General features: G+C 34.1%; 3 protein-coding genes across 7 annotated transcripts; all 3 read left to right on the top strand.

Annotated features, from left to right (window-relative positions):
* Positions 1–459: 459 nt before the first annotated feature.
* Positions 460–2649, top strand: LOC125195731 (pentatricopeptide repeat-containing protein At5g19020, mitochondrial-like). Its single transcript, XM_048093921.1, has one exon. The coding sequence runs from the start codon at positions 634–636 to the stop codon at positions 2623–2625; it is 1992 nt and encodes a 663-aa protein (XP_047949878.1). The 5' UTR covers positions 460–633; the 3' UTR covers positions 2626–2649.
* A 7241-nt stretch (positions 2650–9890) lies between these two features.
* Positions 9891–12226, top strand: LOC125191879 (endo-1,3;1,4-beta-D-glucanase-like). The gene is made up of 7 exons (XM_048089306.1): positions 9891–10132; positions 10731–10752; positions 10995–11115; positions 11209–11299; positions 11383–11472; positions 11682–11782; positions 11907–12226. Exons 1-7 carry the CDS (start codon positions 9985–9987, stop codon positions 12045–12047), a joined length of 714 nt encoding a protein of 237 aa, XP_047945263.1. The 5' UTR covers positions 9891–9984; the 3' UTR covers positions 12048–12226.
* Positions 12227–17973: 5747 nt separating this feature from the next.
* Positions 17974–22543, top strand: LOC125193845 (mitogen-activated protein kinase 14-like). 5 transcript variants are annotated; one of them, XM_048091766.1, is made up of 10 exons: positions 17974–18467; positions 19616–20018; positions 20141–20268; positions 20349–20408; positions 20503–20652; positions 20747–20902; positions 20989–21200; positions 21374–21475; positions 21568–21698; positions 21781–22543. In XM_048091766.1, the coding sequence occupies exons 1-10, from the start codon at positions 18444–18446 to the stop codon at positions 22062–22064; spliced, it is 1650 nt and encodes a 549-aa protein (XP_047947723.1). In that variant the 5' UTR covers positions 17974–18443; the 3' UTR covers positions 22065–22543. The 5 variants fall into 5 exon arrangements, with proteins under 5 accessions (XP_047947723.1, XP_047947721.1, XP_047947722.1 ...); XM_048091764.1 differs by having other exon boundaries at positions 21772–22543; XM_048091763.1 differs by lacking the exon at positions 17974–18467 and adding an exon at positions 18911–19027.
* Positions 22544–23298: the final 755 nt, after the last annotated feature.

The following is a 23298-nucleotide window of genomic DNA, read 5'->3' as shown; positions in this document are numbered from 1 at the left end:
CTCTCCTCCTTCCTAATTGAATACTTCAACTAACAACTCTTCTCCAAATCTCGTGTCACTCAAGAATGTGGACATTTTCTGTGGGACGCAGGGAGTATTAGTTAAATCTGTGGATTTAATTATTCGTGGTAGCTAACCCAAAATATAATCACTCTTAATTAATTATTCCAAAAAACTATTAATGCGAAAATTAAGTCATAATGAATTAATTAATTATTCCAAAAAACTATTAATACCAAAAAACACCCGGTCCACATTATTGCCGTCGTTAGACTCCTAGGCCTAAGTAGGAAGGGATCCCAGCCCATCACTTAAAATTTATATTGGCCCAAATATTTAACTAATAAGTCCATCAGTTAAATAAACCAACAAAAGAAATTCATAGCCCAAAAGTAAAACACCAACCTTGCAGGATTACAGCTGGACTTGGATTGGCATGTTATTTCTGATTATATCAAGCAATTCTTTCTGTTGTACTATCTCAAGATTTCTAATATTAGTAATCAATATGAATCAAGGTTTGATTTTTAACAGTCTTGTTCTATCACAAGATATGTGTTGCTCACACAATTCTTTCAGATCAGATGATATTTGTAGTTACACCCAAAATCCCACATTTCCTTCACTTCACTTATGGCTCTCGGCCCAGTTTCTCTTCAATCCATTCTTAAGAACAGCGCCACTTCGCTAGCTTCGACACTCAAATCCATCTCGTCTTCCCCTTCGTTAATCTCCCATGGTCAGCAACTGCATTGTTTCATTCTAAAATCAGGCCTCAATTTCAATGTCTTCATACAGAACAGCTTGATCAGCATGTACTCCAAAACCGGGATGTTTTCGTGCGCGAGATCCATTTTCGAAAGCTCCCCGACGCTGGACTGTTCCTCCTTCAACATAATGATCTCATGTTATGTAAAAAACGGCCGTTTGGGAGATGCCTACAAATTGTTTAAGAAAATGCCGCTCAGAGATTGCATCAGCTATACGACCATGATCATGGGGTTTGCTCAGAATGAGTGCTACAGGGACGCCATTGCGCTTTACATGGAGATGAGACAGTTGGGAGTGGTGCCTGGAGAATTGACGATGCCGAGTGTGCTACTTGCTTATGCGCGTGCTGATGGAACTAGGATGAATGCAATGCTTCTGCACGGCTTGGTGGTGAAGCTCGGTCTTGATATGCATGCTTTTGTTTCGCATAATTTAGTTATTCTTTATAGTGTTTCTTCGTCTCTTCATGATGCAAGAATGATCTTTGATAATATGATGGATAGGAATGTGGTGTCGTGGAATGTGATGTTGAATGGTTATTTAAAAGGAGGACTGGTTGATTTGGCTAGAGACCTATTTGATGAGATTCCATGGAAGGACATCTTCTCTTGGTGCACGATGATTGGTGGATATCTACAGGTCGGGAGGTTGGCGGAGGCATTGGCGCTTTATTGCGAAATGAGGCACACCATTGACTCCAGACCTGGTTATTTCATTCTTGTACACATTGTCTCTACTTGTGCACAGGCAACTAGATTGCTTGAGGGTCAACAGTTTCATGCTCTAGCACTGAAGATGGGGATGACCTTCCATGACTTCATGCATGTGACATTGATTCATTTATATGCTGCATGTCAGCAGGTCGAACTTGCTTATTTGCTATTTCAGGAAGGAACTAAGGATGATATACCTTGTTGGAATGCCATTATTGCAGGGCTAATGAGGAACGGCATAGTAAATGAAGCTGTACGTTTGTTTAGTATAATGTCACGGCGAGATGTTTTCTCTTGGAGCTCGATGATTTCTGGTTATACACAGAACGGGAAGCATAGTCTGGCCATTGAAGTTTTTCATGAAATGGTTGGTAAAGGGTTTAAGCCAAACGAAATCACAATGGTGAGTGTTTTCTCAGCCATCTCTGGCTTGTACGCATTGAAGGAGGGGAGATGGGCTCATCAGTTCATCCGTTGTAACTCAATACCAATCAACGACAATTTGAGTGAAGCCATCATTGATATGTATGCCAAATGTGGGAGCATCGATTCTGCTCTAGAAGTATTTGATCAAATCCGAGACAAGACCAGAAATATCACTCCTTGGAATGCAATCATCTATGGCTTGGCTATGCACGGGAAAGCAGAGGTGTCCCTGAGGATTTTTGCAGACTTGCAGAGTCAAAAGATAAAGCCTGATTCAATCACATTAAATGGAGTCTTGAGTGCTTGTTGCCATGCTGGTTTGGTGGAAGAAGGGAAAAGCCATTTTAGGAGCATGAGAGCGACATATGGTTTAGAGCCTAACATTAAGCATTATGGATGTATGGTGGATCTGTTAGGCCGAGCTGGGAGGTTGAACGAAGCTGAAGAGCTTGTGCAAAACATGCCTATGGAGGCGGATGCTGTCATTTGGGGCACGTTGTTAGCAGCATGCAAGATGTACGAGAACATAGATGTAGGAGAAAGAGCTGCTCGAAATCTGGCTAGAGTGGAACCATCAGATGGGCCGGGTAGAATTGTGCTGTCTAACCTGTATAAAGATGCTGGCAGGTGGAATGATGCTTTCCTGGTGCGGAGAGCAATGCGATCACTGGGTTGTGGTGTTTCACATTTGTGTAATGCCTTAGATCTAACATAACTGATTTGATGAGATGAAAGTATTGCTGTCCAAATACTAAAGAGATACTCTATTTTGTATGGTCTTGTTTTTTTTAGGCCCCTGATGCTAAGGACGTGCAATATTCCCTAATATATTAAAACCGATAAAACTAAAATGCAACAAAATAGAAATTCAGTAGAGTTACGGTTTTAGGGGTGGTAAAAATATCAAAAACAGAACCGAATTAATACTAAACATTACCAAAAATAAAAACATATTTATCTCTACTTTATTCACTCCACTTAAAACACAAAATAAAATGAAATAAAACCATATACCGTTCAAAGAAGGGGTCATCTACTTTGGGACGAAGAGAGTATTAATTTGAATCTTTGTATCAAGATCCTGGGTCCGACACTGTCTGAAACGCCAATTTTTAGATGTGTTAATAAGGGTCTGCCGCTACCTGAAACGTAACTGATTCTTAGATATGTTAACAAAAATTATAGAATAATATTTCCACTGTCCCACTTAAAGTATCCATATTCTTGAGTGTCACGAGATTTTAGGAGAAGTTGTTAAGTGAAGTAAGTAGAGAGAAAAAATGGAGTAGTTGAATATTTTAATGAAAAGAGGGTGCGATTTCAAATATAGAAAGTAGATATCTTGAGTTGGACAAACTTAAAAGATAAAGAGTGAACTACAAAACTAGTACCCAGAAAATAGGGTTTGCACATTTTTGATACCCAACATTTACAAAATCACATTTTCAGTCAAAAGTTTCATAAATCCCAAATTCAGTCCCGATTTTTCTACCCTTTAGCCCTTTAGGGGTATATTAGTCAATTTAGCTTGATTTGAGAACCAAACTTGCAAATTTTGAATGTTTATGTACTTCTTTTGTGATTTTGAGAACCAATATCTTTGGGGTATTATTAAATCTTTGTATATTATCTTAAAAAAAATTATTTAAATTATTGTAGTGTTATCTAAAAATGAATTATTTAAATCTTTGTAGTATAATTTAAACTATTGCATTTGTAGTATTATTTGAAGTATGTTGAATGGTTTATTTTTAAAGAATTCATTTTTAGTTTAATGCTTCATTGCAACAACAAATTAAATAAAATTCATTTAAATAAAATAAACTACAACTCAATTCAATTTAAGTCAAAATAAATTACAACTTGATTCACGCAGAAAAATCGAATCTAATAAATTAAAAAATATTATTGCAATCAAGCATTAAAAATAAATTAGAAAGTCTCTCTCTCACCTTGTCCCCACATTTCCGGCGCTAAATTATTGTTGCCCCAAACTAATTAGAGCATCCTCATCCGTGCTCTTAGCTAAGAGCACGGAAGTGGGTCCGGACCCACTTTTACTCCTTGTCCTTAGCTAAGAGCACAACACCCACATCCGTGCTCTTAGCTAAGGACAAGCTCAAGGATCCCACCATTCCATTATTCAATTTAAATACTCCAATTATTAAAAACATTTCTACATTATAAAAATACATTCAAAAATAAAAATTACATAATTAAAATCCTAAAAAATAAAAATTATATAATTAAAATCTTTAAAAATAAAAATACATAACTAAAATCCTAGAAAATAAAAAAATACATAATTAAAATCCTACAAAGATGAGAATATGAGAAAAAAGATGAGAGAATGTAGATGATAAAAAAAAGATGAGAGAATGTGATTTTTTTTGTGTTGAAGTGGAGGTATTTATAGATGAAAATGTGAATTTTGGAGAAAAAAAATTGAAAAATAAATTAAAAGTGGGTAGAAAACGAATATACTTTTTTGGGAAGTGGAAAAATATTTTTTTATTTAAAAACATTTTTTTAAATAAATTTCGAATTTTAAAAAAATAAAAATAAAAAATCGAATTAGCCGTTGGCCAATCAGACGTTGCCACGTATGGGTGCTCAGCGGCACGGACGGACGAGCTGCAGCGGCGGACGGACGACGGGTGCTCAGCGGTACGGACGGACGGACGGTGCTAAGAGCACTACTGCGGATGCTCTTAATTAATAAAGAGCAATACCACCGCAGCGACCTTATCGTGGCCACTCTAAATACTTATCCATAATTAGATTTAGCTCAATTGAGTTAAAGTTAATTTTGAAAATATAAATCGACCGCTACCGTAAATACTAATATTGACCAACATTCCAAATTCATATTACCAAATCCGGGCTCTTTATTAATTCATTTATCACGTTTAAGATATACTATATTCATTAATTAATCGAGCATGTTTAGATATACTATATTCATTAATTAATCAAGTTTGCTGCTAGCTTGACTTAATTAATTTCTTTATCCAAAATAGTGAGAGTTCTGAGTCTCTTATATGTTGTAGTGGAACAAATTCTAGCTAGTTAAGCTTTGTTCACAACATCTCTCAGCTGGACAATATCATCTCATATGAATAAATATTCAACAATTATTAATACTGTAATAGTTTGTATACCTAGTACAAAATCCTGAGTTCGGCTCTGCGTACATTGCGTCAACAAAATTATAAAGAATAATACTATCAAAACTACTCCGTCTCACAAGAATTTATACTTTTGGTTAAGCACATGTTATAATGCTCAATTGGCAATATAAGAAAGATATCAAAAGTAAAAGTAACTAAAATATTTTTAGTGGAGAATCGATCTCATCTTATTAAAGAAAATAGAGTTTTAAAAAATGTATACTTTTGTGGGACGAGCTAAAACAAAAGAGTATATATATATATATATAGGGATGTGATCAGGTCCATAAGTGAAATTCTGTCAAAAATCAAAGCAAATCTCAACCATTGGATCCTGTAATGTAACCGTTAGATTAATGCCACGTGTCACCTAATAATGTAGATCGTGTAGTCTAATAATGTAGCTCGGCTAATAATGTAACACGTTGTAGTCTAATAGTGTAGATTGTATATATATAGGGGCGCACTATGGTCCATAAGGCAAATTCTGTCAAAAATCAAAGCAAATCTCAGCCCTTGGATCCTCAGATTAGATGGTTGTGATCATAATACCCGAGATACATTATTACACTAAAAGCGTTACATTATTAACTAGGCTACATTATTAGACTGCACAATCTACATTATTAGACTACAACGTGTTACATTATTAGCCGAGCTACATTATTAGACTACACGATCTACATTATTAGGTGACACGTGGCATTAATCTAACGGTTACATTACAGGATCCAATGGTTGAGATTTGCTTTGATTTTTGACAGAATTTCACTTATGGACCTGATCACATCCCTATATATATATATATATATATATATATATATATAGGGGAGCACTAGGGCGCATCCTTAATTAGAGTGCTAACGTACATCCAACCACGTGCTGCCATGTGGCACGAAAAATGCAATATTGTATATATAAAAATGCAATACACATTTGTGAAGTTGTTCATGCATTTCCGCAGATTGCATTTTAGTTATAGGAATATTGCATTTTTTATTGTTAAGTTTTGCATTTTCACATAAATTGCATTTTATATTGTTAAGTTTTGCATTTTCACATATATAAATGCAATCCGTATAGATATAAAATGCAAATTAAACAGTCAATATCGAAAATGCAAAACTCAACAATAAAAAATGCAATCTTCATATAACAAAAATGCAATCTGTCGAAATTCATATTGCATTTTTCTGTATATAATATTGCATTTTTCGTGCCACGTGGCAGCACGTGATTGGATGTACGTTAGCACTTTAAAATTAGTTAGTATATTAGTACATCCCTATATATATATATATATATATATATATATATATATAGGGGGGCGCACTATGGTGCATAAGGCAAATTCTGTCAAAAATCAAAGCAAATCTCAGCCCTTGGATCCTCAGATTAGATGGTTGTGATCATAATACCCGAGATACATTATTACACTAAAAGCGTTACATTATTAACTAGGCTACATTATTAGACTGCACAATCTACATTATTAGACTACAGCGTGTTACATTATTAGCCGAGCTACATTATTAGACTACACGATCTACATTATTAGGTGACACGTGGCATTAATCTAACGGTTACATTACAGGATCCAATGGTTGAGATTTGCTTTGATTTTTGACAGAATTTCACTTATGGACCTGATCACATCCCTATATATATATATATATATATATATATATATATATATATATAGGGGTGCATTACCCTCCTTTTGACCCCTTAGTGTAAAACATAGTACTAATATAATCCATTGGATAGATTAATCGGATGGCTTAGATTAATGGTTAGTCGGTACATTATGTTAGTGTTTTACTACATTAAAGGGCAATTTAGTAATCAAATAATGAGGCGGTTCCTATTCCTAAATGCATGTACGAGATTTATGGGATTTAATTCCATAATTGATACAATTCCCTCCCACTCTCTCTCTCTCTCACCATTACTTCCACCTTCTCTTCTCCCTCATTCATCGTTTTTCATAAGGAACCCTAACCGCCGCCTCACTCCACCTTCTTTCCTCTTCTCGACGAGTTTCTGAATTTGCAGACGATGGAGAATCGATTACCATCACGACGCGTTTCTCACGCTGTAGACGACGACGAATCGGTCGATTCTCTAAAGCTCCGACGGCGGCGTGAAAGGTAAAGCCCTAAAACTTAAATTTTCTTCAAATTTAAGTTTATTCTAAACTTCTGTAACCAGAATTTGATTTTTTATGTACATTATTTTATATCATTCTTGAGGATTTGTGTCTGATTAAGAGGTCTATTGTGCTCTAAATTGATGCTACATCATTGTTTGAACTACTGCTACACTATACATGCCATATTTAACATGAATTAAGAACATCCGTTCAGTTACATCATCCACATAGATTAGTACATAATGAGCTTCTGATTTTTGGGCATCTTCTCATGATACATCATGTAGGTAGATGTGTACGAATTTTGTTACATTATTGAATCAAATTCGTACATTATTTCAGTCTGATGTTGTACATTATTTTTTTATGCTCTATTTTCAGTAAATAATGTACGAAAATTGGCCTTTAATGTACATGCATAATACTAAATGATGTACCTGTGTAAGGATTTAATGTTTGGCGGGAGTTGAATCCATACCCTTTGGGCTTAACAATCCATGGGGCTAGGATGTAGTACCCTCTCACAAAACGAAACCATCATCAAGGATGGGGAGTTTGAATCATTCCACTAGGGTTTAGCAATCCATGGGTAGTAGTAACTGTACATTAATGTGTAGGGTTCATACATTACAAGACGACATTAAACTACTTCTTACGTACATTATTATAACGTTTTTGTACATTATTACACCGTTTACGTACATCAAAAATAAACAATAAAAACAGAAATTATAGACAAGCGTTGGTAATATGCCCTAGCCCGATGGATTACTAAACCCTAGAGGAAAGGATTTATCTCCCTACCCTTGGTGAATGTATCGTTAGTGAGTCGGTACTACAACCTAGCCCAATGGATTGCTAAACCCCAATTGTATGGATTCAACGTGCTGGAATACATTAAACTACTTCTTACGTACATTATTATAAAATTTCCGTACATTATTATACTGTTTATGTACATAAAAAACAAACAATAAAAGACAGAAATTATAGACAAGCGTTGGTAATATGCCCTAGCCCAATGGATTACTAAACCCAATGGGAAATGATTTATCTCCCTACCCTTGGTGAAGCTTTCTTTAGTGAGTCAGTACTACAACCTAGCTCAATGGATTGTTAAACCCCAATGGTATGGATCCAACGTGCTGCAAGACATTAACCTACTTCTTACGTACATTATTATACCATTTTCGTACATTATTAAACCGGTTACGTACATCAAAAACAACAATAAAAACATAAATTATAAGCAAGCGTTGGTAATATGCCTAGCCCAATGGATTACTAAACCCAATGGGAAAAGATTTATCTTCCTGCCCTTGGTGAAGGTTTCTTTAGTGAGTCGGTACTACAACCTAGCCAAATGGATTGCTAAACCCAAATGGTATGAATTCAACGTGCTGCAAAACATTTAACTACTTTTTTACTCACATTATTATATCGTTTTCGTACATTATTATACCGATTACGTACATTATTATACCATATTCGACACAGTCAAGCTAATGACGAAAATATTCTTAATTTAAACAATATTTGTATATAAAAATGCTGCAAAATCAATAGGATAATCAACTAAAATATTTATAATTAAGAAAGGAAAACAAATCAATGCAAAATAACTAATAAATCATGGTAGGCGTGAATTATGCAAAGAGAATAACTACTCAAAATGTCAACTTACTTTTCTACCCTTTTCGTCTTTTTTTAATGTTTAAATTAATTCCATGTGGCACAAATATAGACCATTAGATGACAAGAATCAATGAATTAGATTAGTTTTCCATTTTAACAGCTTTTTATACATTAATCTGAATACACCCCTATATATATATATATATATATATAGGATACACCCTATATATATATACACGAATAATTTAGAAGCACCTACTCCCTCCGTCCTGCTTTAAGAGTATCAGTTGATCAATTTCGGGTGTCTTGCTTTAGAAGTTCTGATTAGAATAAAAATACTTATAAAATAAGTAAAAAAGTGTTAAAAGTGTTTTCTAACATTCACTACAATATTTATTTATTATTCACTCAGTTAAAAGTGAATCGCAATCTTCACTACAATATTTATTTATTACATACTTAACCACTTTCTTAAAATATGTACTCAACTCAATCAAGACTCCAACCAGAAAAGAAGGGGGTAATTTGATTAGATATGTCTTGAGCCAAGGACAGAGGGTAAAACATATCCTTTACACTATTCACAAGTCACAATCGATGACGACCCTATACTCTAGAAACCTCTTACCTTTTACGTATATTTTAACTGAAATAATGAGGCCACAGAAAATTGCGGTCCAAGAATTACGTTATTATATACTCTATTCGTTCCATTAAAAATACAACATTTGCCTTTCGGTACAGAATTTTATATAGTGTTGTTTTGTGAGTTAATGGAGATAGAATAAAGTAAGAGAGAAGAAAAAATAGAAAGAGTATTGTTTCCATTTTTAAAAACGTTTCATTTTTAATGGAACACACCAAAAAATTTCAAATGGGACAGAAGGATAAATATTTAGACTCCGAATGGAATTTGATTACATCTTAATTGGCCACGTATTTTGCTAATTCATTCACTCTAATTTTTAATTACACGGACCATTGGTCAAAGACGTTAAAGAATCAATTAATTCTGCATAAATATTTATCTCAAAATTCTTACTTTGATTAGGTATTTGATTGATACTCTCCAAAGAAACTTTTATTTTGAGACTCAAACAGAAAATTCGAAAATCAAATGTCAGGAGCTCAGTGTTGTGAGAATCCACCCGCTCCAAGCTCAGGAAGTGGAAGTGGGAAAGTTGAAGAAATTGGAGGCCTTAGCTCCTATGTTTCTGGCCCTGCTGATTCCAACGCTGCTGTAATTTTGATTTCTGATGTTTTTGGTAATATACCCTTGCCTTTCTTCGAATATTTGATTTGGGATTTGTAAAGTTTCTATCTTTTTCCTTTTTCAATCATGCTTGTTTAGATCTTTCCAAATAACTGTGCAGTTTTATTTGGTCTTGCAAACAAATAAGATGTTATTTGCAATAGTAGTATTTTATTTTTGGGGTATGTGTTGATTTAGTGCTACTGTTATTTAGGATTGGAGGTGTGTTGTTATGTTTGCTTGTTCTAGGGCTCATTTTTCGATATTCTATTGAATTTTTAGGGATGATTTGTGAGTATTATAACTAGTCTTTGTTCAATGGAAAGTTTTACCTTTGGTTTTAGATGTTGATTAGCTTCATGAATACTTGGTGGTATTTATCAATTGGTGAGTGGAATTTCTAAAGTGTTATTCCAATTTCCAACACAAACACACCACTGAGAGAGAGAACTTTTTAGCCGATAATTCATCCCTCTCTATTGAAAAAGGTTGTTTAGTGTAGTGAAATTGATGTTTTCTGCTGTGTCTATCAACATACTAATAATTTTGTATAGGAATTTAGCATGGATATTTTTGTGTTCTAACTTACTCATTTGGTTTGTTATGTGCAGGATATGAAGCTCCAAATTTAAGGTACTTCCCATGAACTTCTCACTAATTACTTTTCTTGATTTTGCTCTGTGAAAAATTTTCAACTTGTAATGCGCTCGTGAATTTTATATGATAGCATGGCTACCGGCCTATAGTTGGTAGTGTTAATAGGAAGGACCAATGTTCTCTCGGGCTTCTGTTCGTAATTAGGATTTTGTTTTGCCTGATATGTTGAAACACAATATGAACTCATATGATATTTATGTGGCATTTCAATGATATAGGAAGCTTGCCGACAAAGTTGGGGCTACTGGATTTTATGCCGTGGTGCCAGACTTCCTCCACGGAGATCCCTATGTACCTGAACAGAAGCCGATTACTGAATGGATTAAAATTCATGGACCTGTGAGTAAGCCTTTTTTCTCTTTAGAATAGATCAATCAGCTCTCCTTTTTGTAGGGTTTTATATAAATGACATTACTTCTACTTTTTTTGTAGGATCAAGGATTTGAAGATGCAAAGCCAGTTATTGAAGCTCTTAAAAGCAAAGGGATAACCAAGATTGGAGCTGTCGGCTTCTGCTGGGGAGGTTAGTTATGTTTTTACTTATTCGGTTACACAAATTTTATTCACTTTCATGAATTTATGACCATGACTGTAATCTTGTTTCAGCCAAGGTGGTTGTGGAGCTGTCTAAGTATCCTTATATCCAAGCCGGGGTGTTGATCCATCCTTCTCTCGTCTCGGTAGAAGATATTCAGGGTAAAACTATTTAGTTTTAAATGTAGACATTTCAGTGACTCACCTATATTGGTATGTTTTGTATTATCACTTATCTGTATCATACTATTTAATAAAACATGGGAGTGAGGTGTATGCTGCTCTTAACATTCCTCCGTTTTTATATAAGAATGTACGAAGAAACAAGACGATTAATCCTGATAAAAATTCTACATTATCTCATGACTCAGGAGTTAAGGTCCCATTATCAATACTTGGAGCTGAGATTGACCATATATCTCCACCGGAGGTTGTCAAACAATTTGAAGCTGCCTTGAACTCCAAGCCTGAGGTAAAAAGCCCGAGTCCTTTTTGCAGTTCCTTTCCGCTTGCATTTCTACGGCTCAATTTCTTTCAAACTCCGTAAGACATAAATAGAGTTTTGGCAAACATTAATGATGATCTCGATTGTGCAGGTGGATAGCTTTGTGAAGATATTCCCAGGATGTTCACACGGTTGGTCTGTGAGGTACAAAGACGAAGACGAAGGAGCAGTGAAGAGTGCTGAGGAGGCTCACAAAGACATGCTAGAGTGGTTCATTAAACATCTCAAGTAAATTTGCATCACCATTTTATTGTTTCTCTGTCTACTGTTAGCAGCTTGTAATATACCAATAATCTGTGATGAATTTGTTGTTACTGGAATCTTGATGTTTTGGGGGGAAATAATGTGAGCTTTTGTGTAACGCAAACCACGTATTACAATATTTAAGTTTATTTGTTGTTGTCGGACTTAGTTGGAGTTTAATTTACTAATCATATTTACGTTTTCGGATCCTCTATCCCCACCGTTGGTGTGTTATTTGTGTTCATTCTATTTTTCTTAGAATAATCATTTTTCTCATTAATTTGATTTTTATTGTGTTTTAGCTTATTTTTAAAATCTGTGATTGAAAAGATAATTACATCTACTCTACTAATTTTTTTCTTAAAATACCAGAAATAGAGAAAATATCATACCTAGTAGTATTAGGTACCCCAATTTTATGGAAGTCCAAAAATGTTCTACATGTCTTACTGGGCATTTTGGATGGAAAAATAGGCCTAATAATGAAAAAGAACCAGTGATGAGATTGTGACATAAGACCAAGGATTATCTATGATAGTTTTAAAGTTTATGGACATTTTTGTTGTTCATTCTTATTAATATGGTAATGACAGGCGAACTAATAGTGCGAGTGTGCGACAACAGATAAGAGGATTTTGACAATTTTATTGTCACTAAGCATTAAAAACTGGGCCGGTGAAAATCTCTAATTATCACTATAACTTCTACTATTATACATACTGAATAGTGTTAAAATTATGTGAAAATTATACTCTTGAATTAGATTAATACTTGACCACTTTATTATTAGAAAATAAAGTTAAATTTGTATACAATTTTAAAACTAATTAATGATGACTATTGAAACACATGCGCGCGAATATAAACACAATCATGAAAAATGAAAAGAAAATTTCACTTAAATACAATTATTAAGTGTAGAAAAAAAATTAGCTAGCTCAAATGATTAAATATGTATGCCGGCCTCGGAATGCGTCCAACTATTATCTATAGATTCCCGAACATGGCCCCAAAATAATTCGAAATTGAAGGATATTCATTATTGTTTGCAGACTCATAATTATCAACTTCTGCGATATAATCTAAAACTATAACTATGGATTGTCATACTCAACGTGCATAGAATATCAAAAGGTATATTCTATATACTATATAAAGTAAATATTAGTTATTTATATTTGAGATAAAAGAACAATGAAGTTTGAATAATCCAATGAGTCACGTCCTACTAGAGCATCCACAATAAGAATAGGCCGACCATAGACTAATCTTAGGTCAGCCACTCTCTCTCCCTGTCACGTCAGCAGCACTAAAAAGGGGTGTGGGGGCAACCAGGGTGACCACATCACCTTTTTTGCTACAAGAATAATTGGTTGGGACTTTATGTATGCTTTTATTTCCATTGAATATTTTCGATTTAATTTATATGTTAAAGAATTAAGTTTTCAAAAAAGTTGAAACTTATCGCATCTCAAACCACTCAACCTGTTCTCAAGTTTGGGGCCTCTAAAAACTAAAAATTCTTTGAGAATATTTTTCATTAAAAAATGCGAAATTTCAACCGTAAATTATATCCGCTTTTAATGCTTAGATAGAAAAATTCACATAAAATTAGGTGGACATTCTATCGTTGAATTCGGTTTTCAAAATAATTTTTTATTAAAAAAATTAAAATTAAATACTGTAGTGAAAATCGTTTGGAAGTATCACTCTCATAAACAGGGAAAGGAAATAGAAATAAGCGGACAGCGCACTTTGACCAAAAAGTAGTGGGTGTGGATATAACACGCACGTATGTCGCACGTGATCTATCATTGTTACTTGTTCTTTATTTGAGCCATATGCTTTTAATTAAAAGATCAAAGTTACTATACTATTATAGCCACGTTTGAATGATTTCTCCACATAAATCTACCACTCTTTTATGTAAAATATAATTTGATCAAATGAGATTTTATGATGGCCAATTAGTTCTCCCTTCATCCGATAATAAAAGTTTTATTAATATTTATATTCATTTCATAATAAGCGGACTGAGGAAGTAATTTTTTTGGGTATCAACGTGTTACATATTTTTATCTGTTTCATATTTATATTTTAGAGTGAACTACAAAAATGGTCCCTGGACTATGGGTTTATCTCGCCCATAGTCCCTGGACTTTAAAAATATCGTCAGTAGTCCCTGGGCTTTTATCTCGAAAATTTTTTTTTCTTTCTTTGAATTATTTTCGGTCCTTTTGTCATTTTACACTTTTAACATTTTAAATCTGATATTATTTTAGTTATGTACTAACTTTGATATTATTTCATATTATCATTCTTCTTTCATTTTGTTATCCTTCACTGAATTTTTTTTTATTTCAATATTAGATTTAATTTTATAAAATTAAATTTAATATTTAGATTTTTAAATATCAATAAATTTTTTAATGAAAACTATTAATTCATGGACACTATAAATATTGATTAAAACTATTAATTTTTGTTATTTAATATAATATTCAATTGAATTGAAGAAGTACAGAAAAATAATATTAATCATGATGGAAAAATAAGAGTTATTCTATTTAGCCTCCGTTCGGTTGTTATAATTGCTTGTGATTAAATATTATGAAGTTGACTAAAAATTTGATCCTACTTAAAAATTTTATATAGGAGTATTTTGTTAAAATTTTCTAGTAAATTTTGATTGTTTTCAAATTAATAAACAAAAATTATATTAGTCTTACATTAGATGCATATTTATTTCAGAATAAATTGTGTTATATAATCTATTTATGATTAAAGCTATTTAAATATTGATTAAAACTAAGGCGTTGTCATACCTTATTGATTACATAGTACTATACACTATCAAATATTGATTATAACTATTAATTTTTGCTATTTAATAATTTTTATAATTAAAAAAATTTATTGATATTTAAAAAATAAAATTTAAAATTTTGTAAAATTAAATCTAATATTGAAATTAAAAAAACAAATTCAGTGAAGGATAACAAAATGGAAGAAGAATGATAATTTTGAAATAATATCAAAGTTAGTACATAACTAAAATAATATCAGATTTAAAATGTTAAAAGTGTAAAAAGACCAAATTGCCCAAACCCCCCAAAATAATATCAAAGGGTATTTTCGTACCAAAAAAAGCCAAAAGGACCAATTTCGAGATAAACCCTTAGTCCAGGGACTACTGGCGATATTTTTAAAGTTCAGGGACTATGAGCGAGATAAACCCACAGTCTAGGGACCATTTGTGTAGTTCACTCTATATATAGTGAGTGCATGAACATTAAGAACAAGGGAACACACGTCTTAGTGTGCGCTTGTTGCATTGGAGGGCCGGTGCACCGGGACGTCATGCGTGTTCCATGTGCGTGCTACATAGCTTGCATATATAGTCTCTTGTCCAATAGTGTATTGTTTTTTTTATTCTTTTTATGACATTAATGCCTATAATAAATGACTATATTCAGTGACAGAACTGGGACTTTTGAAGGCCAAGAAAAAAAACAATCGGGCTTTGCCACTACCAAAAGCTGCAATATTAGCGATTGATGCACTTTTATTAGTGTCTTAATTCTATGCAAGTGGACATTGCAATTATATTATAACTAAGGGTACATTTGAGTATCATATTCATAAATATTAGTGATTTAAATCTACAAACCGAACAAAACAATTTATGGAGTACTATCTAAATCCTAATACAAGGACTGTTGCTCCTTTTCCTGCTGTTTGGCGTTGTTTTATTTCTGTTTATACTTCACATCTTGCTTCTCTTGGCTTTAGCATTTTGATTAATAAAAAAAAATACTAATGCATTACAATAATAGACCTTATGCATATGCTAGATACATATACTCTAGTTGGATCAGTTACAACAACTTCCAATGTCATTCAGCGAGAGATGCTATCCGCTGTGAGAGTTATGTGATAAAAACAAATAGAGAAATAAAGTAAGAACGGATGACGCGAGATAGCAAAATTGACGAAGTCGGCAAAAGTGTTGCCAAACAAAAAGAGAAGTTGAAACTTAGGGATTCGAATGAATATCGTACAGAGTAAAAATATGATTCAAAGAGGTGAAATCACAATGAATCCAAAAAAAAATTAATTTGATAAATTTACCAAAATTATTATTTAGGGTTACCAATCTTTACTTGCTCTACTGTGACTGTATCAAACCCAAAACATGAAGAACCACGCATTACTGAATAACGAGAGCCAATTGAATGCATATTTCTAAGTATTTCGTCTTCCAAGACAAGTTGGACAATGGACACTAGACGACCATCTCACCCCTTAAATAGTTACTACTTCATTATTAAGGAAAAACTTAAATTGTAACATTATTTGGAGATAAATGTTACTCCACCTATTTTAGAAAATATTGTAGAGTATATCAAAACAAATTATTTACCGTTTAACCCTCACAAAATTCAGATGACAAATCCTCAACCAATTTTAGGCCATGCTTTTTAATTTTGTCGTGATCTAACCAACCTTTTTTAGATTTTTCCTTGATGCCTCGCTAGATTAGGAATATGCGCATACAAACAAGCCCATCAAAAATATGAAATCATGTGCTCATCCTTTGTTTTCTAGTTTTATACTTTTATTTATTGCATATCTCACTTTCTCTTTGGAGTTTACAGCTAAATCATTTAGTAGGTACTATATAACATTAAATGTTCAACGCCATAATATGACCTAGGGTGCCCAATTGATCCTTATTTGACATTTTATTTACATCTATATCATATTTTATGATAAGTTGCAATCCTTTTGGAACTTTTTCGATTAAATACAAATAAATTCCAATTCCTTAACGTTGTGCAATTTTTTTTTTTTCTCTCGAGTGAATAATTAATAAGATGCTTTCTTTTTCATTAATAATTAGTAGTAAAAGATTGAGGTTGCAAGTCACTTAATTATATGTGTGACCGATCAAGAGCTCAATGTATTAAGATTATAATATCGCTAATGTTTTGAGCTTGATTTGTTTGTAATAGTTGGATGTAAATGTAAGTACTATCCAAAATATAGTAGGAGTACAAATAAATTCAAATTAATAATCTCACCATCCGCTAGTAATTGATACAGTTTTAAAATTACTAAAATAGGTGGAATAAATTAATAGAAAGTAAGTTTTACTTTTATATTATTTATTTTATAATAAAATGTGAATAAGAATAACTTAGTGGAATATGAAATTTATTATAAAAGAAGAAAATTACTAGAGTATTATTTAAATCATAATTTTTATTTACTTCTAGTCAATTCCATAGCTTTCATTATTATTATAGGATTGAGCGAATAATTAATCAAAAGTTATGATTTTTGCAACTAAAAATACTAGTAAGAATAAAAGGTAAATGACATAATTAAGGGCGGATGATCCGCAACAATGCTCACTAGTGGCTTGATCTCGTCTAACTAAGACGAGCTATTGGCGTGTTGTACACCGTTGCAGGTGTCTCGTCCTAAGAAACTTTGTGCGAGTGGGAGTCAATTATTGATTTTCTTTTATGCTTTTATTTGCTAATACTCATGTTTATAATTTTGACATCACGTGGATTTAATTTGAAAAATGTTTGTATTTATGATTTAATGCGAACCTCATTTCAATATTAATTTAAATTTATTAATTTATATGTGAATATTTATTTTAATAAGTCTTGTATTTTTATTAACTTAAAAAATAATTTAATTAAGTTTTATAATTAATAAATTAAAACTGGAAGTAAATAAAAATGAATTAGTGGGAGCCCATGAATTATTGGTCTCGTTTCTCGAATAAGAAATTGAGTAAAAAATGGTCTTGAGTCTAAAAATAATGCTGTTTTTTCAGATAAAAGATGAATAAATATAAATAAAAAATGGACAGTTTTGAAAGCATTCACCGTTTGGACAGCACTACTGTCTCTCTCTCTCTCTCTCTTTTCCAAAATTTGAAGCTGGAAACAGCACTACTCTCTCTCTAAAGATCTGAAACTATTTACAAACCCATTTTTAACTTTTGGAGATTCGCTCTCTAACTTTGGCTGTGGGTACTCACTCATCTTCCTCGCCTCATCCTTGTTCTGTAAATCGGCATTTGAGATCATCACCAATTTTGTAGCAAAACTCCCATTTTCCAGCAACATATATACCCCATTAGGAGGAACTCTTAACCTCATCAAATTATTAACAAAGATTTGTCATTTCCAACAAAATTGGCCATTTTTACTTGAATATACTAATTGGGACTTCCTTGCTCATTTTCCGATCCACAAGTAAATCTCGATTAGTTTGGATTTGGAGCTCAACTTTGCTTGCTTACTTTGGATCTAATTTTGCTTCTCGTCGATTTTGTTCTACTTGATGATATTTTGGCTAAAATATGCAATCTGATCAACGGAAAAAGGTACTACTCCTACTTGGAGTATTTATTTTGTTTTATATTTGTAATTGCTTGTAATATATGTATATGGCCATGTTTTGGTTTGAACTTGCTTTTCCGTTTGGATGTTTTGTTTATAAATCTGGGCTTATTTGATTTCTACTTAGTAACATTTGGGGATATAATTTGCTCGCAAATTACGAGGGATTGCCTTTGGAAGTTGTTGTTTCTAGATCTTGAATCTCCTCTTAGGTGAAGGTCCCAGTTTGTAGTTTCACTCTAGTTTCTGTATTCAATATTTGCGGATAGTCATGATTTACAATTATGATAGGGGTGCATCCCACTTCGATTTAATATGAGCTTCAGTATGTTGTTTATAACACCTAACTTGTCCACCCTCTCCTCGGGGATGACTTCTACTTCTACCTGAGGTGTAGTGACATTTTCCAGCTTTTTAATGTTTTGATTTCCTATGCATTGCTATGTCATGGAAGGCAGCTATTAACTGTGGTTTTCTCGCGAATAAGCTTATCATAATAAGCTATGGGCACGTGCTGGAGTTTGCCAAAATTTTGCAGTTGGATGTAAGAATTGTGCTAGTAAAGAGTAGTCATCATTGTTTTCTATGGATATGATTCATATGAATGATTAGTACGCCTTGCTAAATAATTCATGAACTTGCTTGCGCATCTTTGCTATTTCCCTCATCCACATACCCTTTTAGGTTATTTGGTTCACTAGGTCAACGTGTACCAAGATACTTTGTTCTTCAGAAAGAAGCCTTCATGTTGTGGGTCACTATACTGATGAGTTTGCTGGATGCCATAATTCTGATCAGTAATTTTATTATCTGAGGATGTTGGACGTAGGCAGTTGTTTCTCTTTTATGTTGCTTGTATACTCTATTGGGACTAGGAACTATAGGTCCTAAACATGGAGCTAACAAAAGCCAACCATGGGTTATTGGTGAATGCAGTAAAGTAAACACATTTTTCTCAGTGGTCTAGTTTATTTCTTTTCCTTCCTCGTCATCTTATCTGAAACAAGACTTTTGGTGTTTGGTCGGGTCCATGCCTGAGGCAAGATAACATTTCATATTGAATACGGAAATCAGCATTCCAAGTGGCTTTTTGATATTATCCCTGAACAAATATGAACCTTCTATTTTGCAGTCAGATGTAGATTTCTTCACAGAATATGGTGAAGGAAGCAGATATAAAATTGAGGAGGTTATTGGAAAAGGTAGCTATGGTGTCGTCTGCTCTGCTTTTGACACCCATCTAGGAGAGAAAGTTGCCATTAAGAAGATAAATGATATCTTCGAACATGTCTCCGATGCCACACGCATCCTTCGAGAAATTAAGCTTCTCAGGCTTCTTCGTCACCCAGACATTGTGGAAATCAAGCATATTTTGCTGCCTCCTTCTAGGAGGGAATTCAAGGACATATATGTAGTGTTTGAACTAATGGAATCGGATCTCCATCAGGTCATTAAAGCAAACGACGACTTGACTCCAGAACATTACCAGTTTTTTCTTTATCAGCTTCTTCGAGGCTTGAAATACATACATACAGGTTGTACAATCTTTCTTCATTTTCTCCGCACCATGTTTCCCCTGTTACATGCTGCTGCAAATAATTTGATTGCTTTGATTTTGTATCATCTGATAATATTATCCTTTCAATTTTCAATACAGCTAATGTGTTTCACCGAGACTTGAAGCCAAAGAATATCTTAGCCAATGCTGATTGCAAACTGAAGATCTGCGATTTTGGTCTTGCAAGGGTGGCTTTCAATGATACTCCCACAGCAATATTTTGGACAGTAGGGCCTCTTCTTCTTGGGTTTCTGACACGCTGTTTCATTTCGTTTCCAACATTTTACACTTCTGGTACTTTTTTTAGGATTATGTTGCAACAAGGTGGTATAGAGCTCCCGAATTGTGCGGGTCCTTTTTCTCTAAGGTCCATTTTTTCAACACTTTGTATCATGCTGTAAGTTATTGATAAACTGCTAGTTCTATCTCTTATTATCTTTGGTTTCTCACTTCCTCTACAGTATACTCCTGCGATCGACATTTGGAGTATTGGTTGCATATTTGCCGAGCTTTTGACTGGAAAACCTCTATTTCCTGGGAAGAACGTTGTTCACCAATTAGACCTCATGACAGATCTTTTGGGAACCCCACCTCCTGAAACCATTGCAAGGGTACGTATGTGGCAAATTATTTTGGCAAGTGCAATTTCAAAAAATTGAATGTAATAAGAGTTATCAGTTACTGAACAGTCATGTCATGTGACAGATAAGAAACGAGAAGGCTCGACGTTACTTAAGTAGCATGAGGAAAAAGAAGCCAATCCCTTTATCCTACAAATTTCCGAATGCAGATCCCTTAGCTCTTTGCTTATTGGAAAGAATGCTGGCTTTTGATCCCAAGGACAGGCCATCTGCAGAAGAGGTTAGATGTGTTTGCTATATGCTTTTTAAAGATCAGTATTATTCTAAGTCATGTTTATCTAAAATTCGTCTTTGCAAACTCCTCAGGCTCTTGCAGATCCATACTTCCGTAACTTAGCTAGAGTTGAGAGAGAACCATCGGCACAACCGGTAACAAAAATGGAATTCGAATTTGAAAGGCGAAGGATTACAAAGGAGGATGTTAGAGAGCTGATATACAGAGAGATTCTTGAATACCACCCAAAAATGTTGAAGGAATTCTTAGAGGGAGCTGAACCTACTGGCTTTATGTATCCTAGGTATTATGCTTTTAAATTCATTTTATTTTCTTTTTTTTCCATTTAGCTGGGTGTTTCTCTTGGGATTTTGTAATGGCTGGATCTTTATTTTGCACTCTCTCACATGATGGCTTGAGCAGGAAATTTTATAGGTTTCGACATCCTATCCAATCTGTTTACAATTTTGTTTTCAGTGCTGTTGACAAATTCAAGAAGCAATTTGCATATCTCGAGGAGCATTATGGAAATGGAGCTGCCGCCCCACCCGAGAGACAACACTCGTCATCTTTGCCTCGGTAAGCTCATTGCTGTTTATATTTCACCACTGTGGTTCTGACCCCAGAAAGTAGTGGACATAATGAAGCTTACACATTACGAACTTAATCAGGTGCAGGCCAGGTGTATTATATTCTGACCACTCAAACCCGGCGCCTGCTGAGCTCGCCAATGATCTCTCTAAATGTTCCATTGAAGAAGCTGAGACACGATTTCCTGGCCAAGTCCCTCAAAATATCCAAGGTGGGCCATAAAAAGTATTATTTTTTTTTCTTCTTTTTCTGGGGTGCTCGACTGTTACTGATAGTTTTTGCAGCCGGGGCAGCTGCAAGGCCCGGGAAGGTGATCGGTTCAGTTCTGCGTTACAATAATTGTGGAGCGACAGCAGCATCAGCAGAGACTACAGAACAGAGAAAAGTAGTTAGGAATCCTGGCATACCTGCTCAATATCTCGTTCCCGGCTCATCTTACCCAAGGAAGCACCCGAGCTGTAAAAATGAAAGGGGTGAGGATGGCCCCGAAGGATCCAACGGGATGCAGCCCAAACCCGATCTATACGTTGGTAGAAAAGTCACTGCCCAAGGTGGAAATGGTAGCCACTGGTATTGAACTCAAGGGTTCTACATCAACTGCTGACCGACTGATTCCATTTGCCATATTCAAGGTCGTACGAGGTCATTTAATCAGTTGCAAATCCAATCAAAGTCGAGTTTCAGGAAAAATATGCTAACTCCACTAGACTCCTTGTTTAACTTGCAATATGCTGAGGTAAACTAGAAATGGTTGTATAGTCAGCAATCGCCACTTCCATGAATACTTCTCCCCCGTGCTCATCGATGCCCCTTCAGAAACAAGTTAGGGATTGGGAAGAAAGACTGTGTTTGTAATATTAATAAGTGATATTCGATAAATCAACACCGATTCAAGAACTCAGAGAGGAAAATATGGCCTTTCATGTTGAGAAATTGCAGAGGTGCTCTGTGTTAGCTGTTTTTATACTGGTTGCTGTCAAACTCGCAGCTGAAAGACTGTTTATTTGTTAACGTTTAATTAGTTAGTTGTAATTCCTAATTATTTTCAGTTTCAAACATCTCCAGTATTTTGATTTGCTATTGAACTACTATGACAAGAAGTGAAATAATCTCTCCAAAATTCAACAAAATCGAAGCATTGACCAACTCTAATTCAATACTAGATGTTAACTGCACTAAGTCGAGATTAAATATTCATAATTGTCTAATAAAAATTTTAAAAAATCATTCAACAAATAAAGCTAATAATTAGAGGTTCAATAGAAATTGGTAAGTTATGCTACAATATAGCTCCCTTACAAGTTGTATTACAATATAGCTCCCTTACAAGTTGTATTACAATATATTTAGGAGCTTCAATGAATAAGCTGTTACTGGTTAAACAGTTATCAACAATCAAAACAAACTTAGCGAATGAATCACCATATAATTTCGAGATCAGTTAGGAGTAAGCAAATCATCTGCATCATCTGTACAAGCCTTGGAAAGAATATTCAACCATTAGTTAGTTACAACAAATGAAACACATCATATTTTCAAAGTGGTAACTGTCTGCAAATGCTAACCTATTTCAGACACTCTCACCATATGCAATCTCTTTCCATCACACCAACAAGCACAACACTATCTGTTTCTGAAGATATCCCAACGACGCAACAAACCGTCGATGATATTTGTTGTGGGGTTTTTCTCCACTTCCATGGTGACTTTCGTTCGGTCAGCCATGTCGCCATCGGACTGCCTATGATCTTCTGACGGCGCATCAATCTGAGACTTCATCGGCCTGCTTGTTTCTCCTTGCTTAGGAGGTG

Source organism: Salvia hispanica, chromosome 6, assembly GCF_023119035.1.
Source record: "Salvia hispanica cultivar TCC Black 2014 chromosome 6, UniMelb_Shisp_WGS_1.0, whole genome shotgun sequence".
Lineage (NCBI taxonomy): Eukaryota > Viridiplantae > Streptophyta > Magnoliopsida > Lamiales > Lamiaceae > Salvia > Salvia hispanica.
Note: the sequence above shows the minus strand (reverse complement) of the source record. Positions and strands in the feature narration are given on the sequence as shown.

What these genes read in the sequence shown, in the direction of transcription:
- LOC125195731 (XM_048093921.1), top strand. Translation starts at nt 634, where the DNA reads ATGGCTCTCGGCCCAGTTTCTCTTCAATCCATTCTTAAGAACAGCGCC.
- LOC125191879 (XM_048089306.1), top strand. Translation starts at nt 9,985, where the DNA reads ATGTCAGGAGCTCAGTGTTGTGAGAATCCACCCGCTCCAAGCTCAGGA. An exon ending in TATGAAGCTCCAAATTTAAG is followed by an intron (nt 10,753 to 10,994) that starts GTACTTCCCATG and finishes TCAATGATATAG; the next exon opens with GAAGCTTGCCGACAAAGTTG. An exon ending in CTCGGTAGAAGATATTCAGG is followed by an intron (nt 11,473 to 11,681) that starts GTAAAACTATTT and finishes CTCATGACTCAG; the next exon opens with GAGTTAAGGTCCCATTATCA.
- LOC125193845 (XM_048091762.1), top strand. Translation starts at nt 18,926, where the DNA reads ATGTCATGGAAGGCAGCTATTAACTGTGGTTTTCTCGCGAATAAGCTT. An exon ending in CCACAGCAATATTTTGGACA is followed by an intron (nt 20,269 to 20,348) that starts GTAGGGCCTCTT and finishes TACTTTTTTTAG; the next exon opens with GATTATGTTGCAACAAGGTG. An exon ending in GCGGGTCCTTTTTCTCTAAG is followed by an intron (nt 20,409 to 20,502) that starts GTCCATTTTTTC and finishes CTTCCTCTACAG; the next exon opens with TATACTCCTGCGATCGACAT.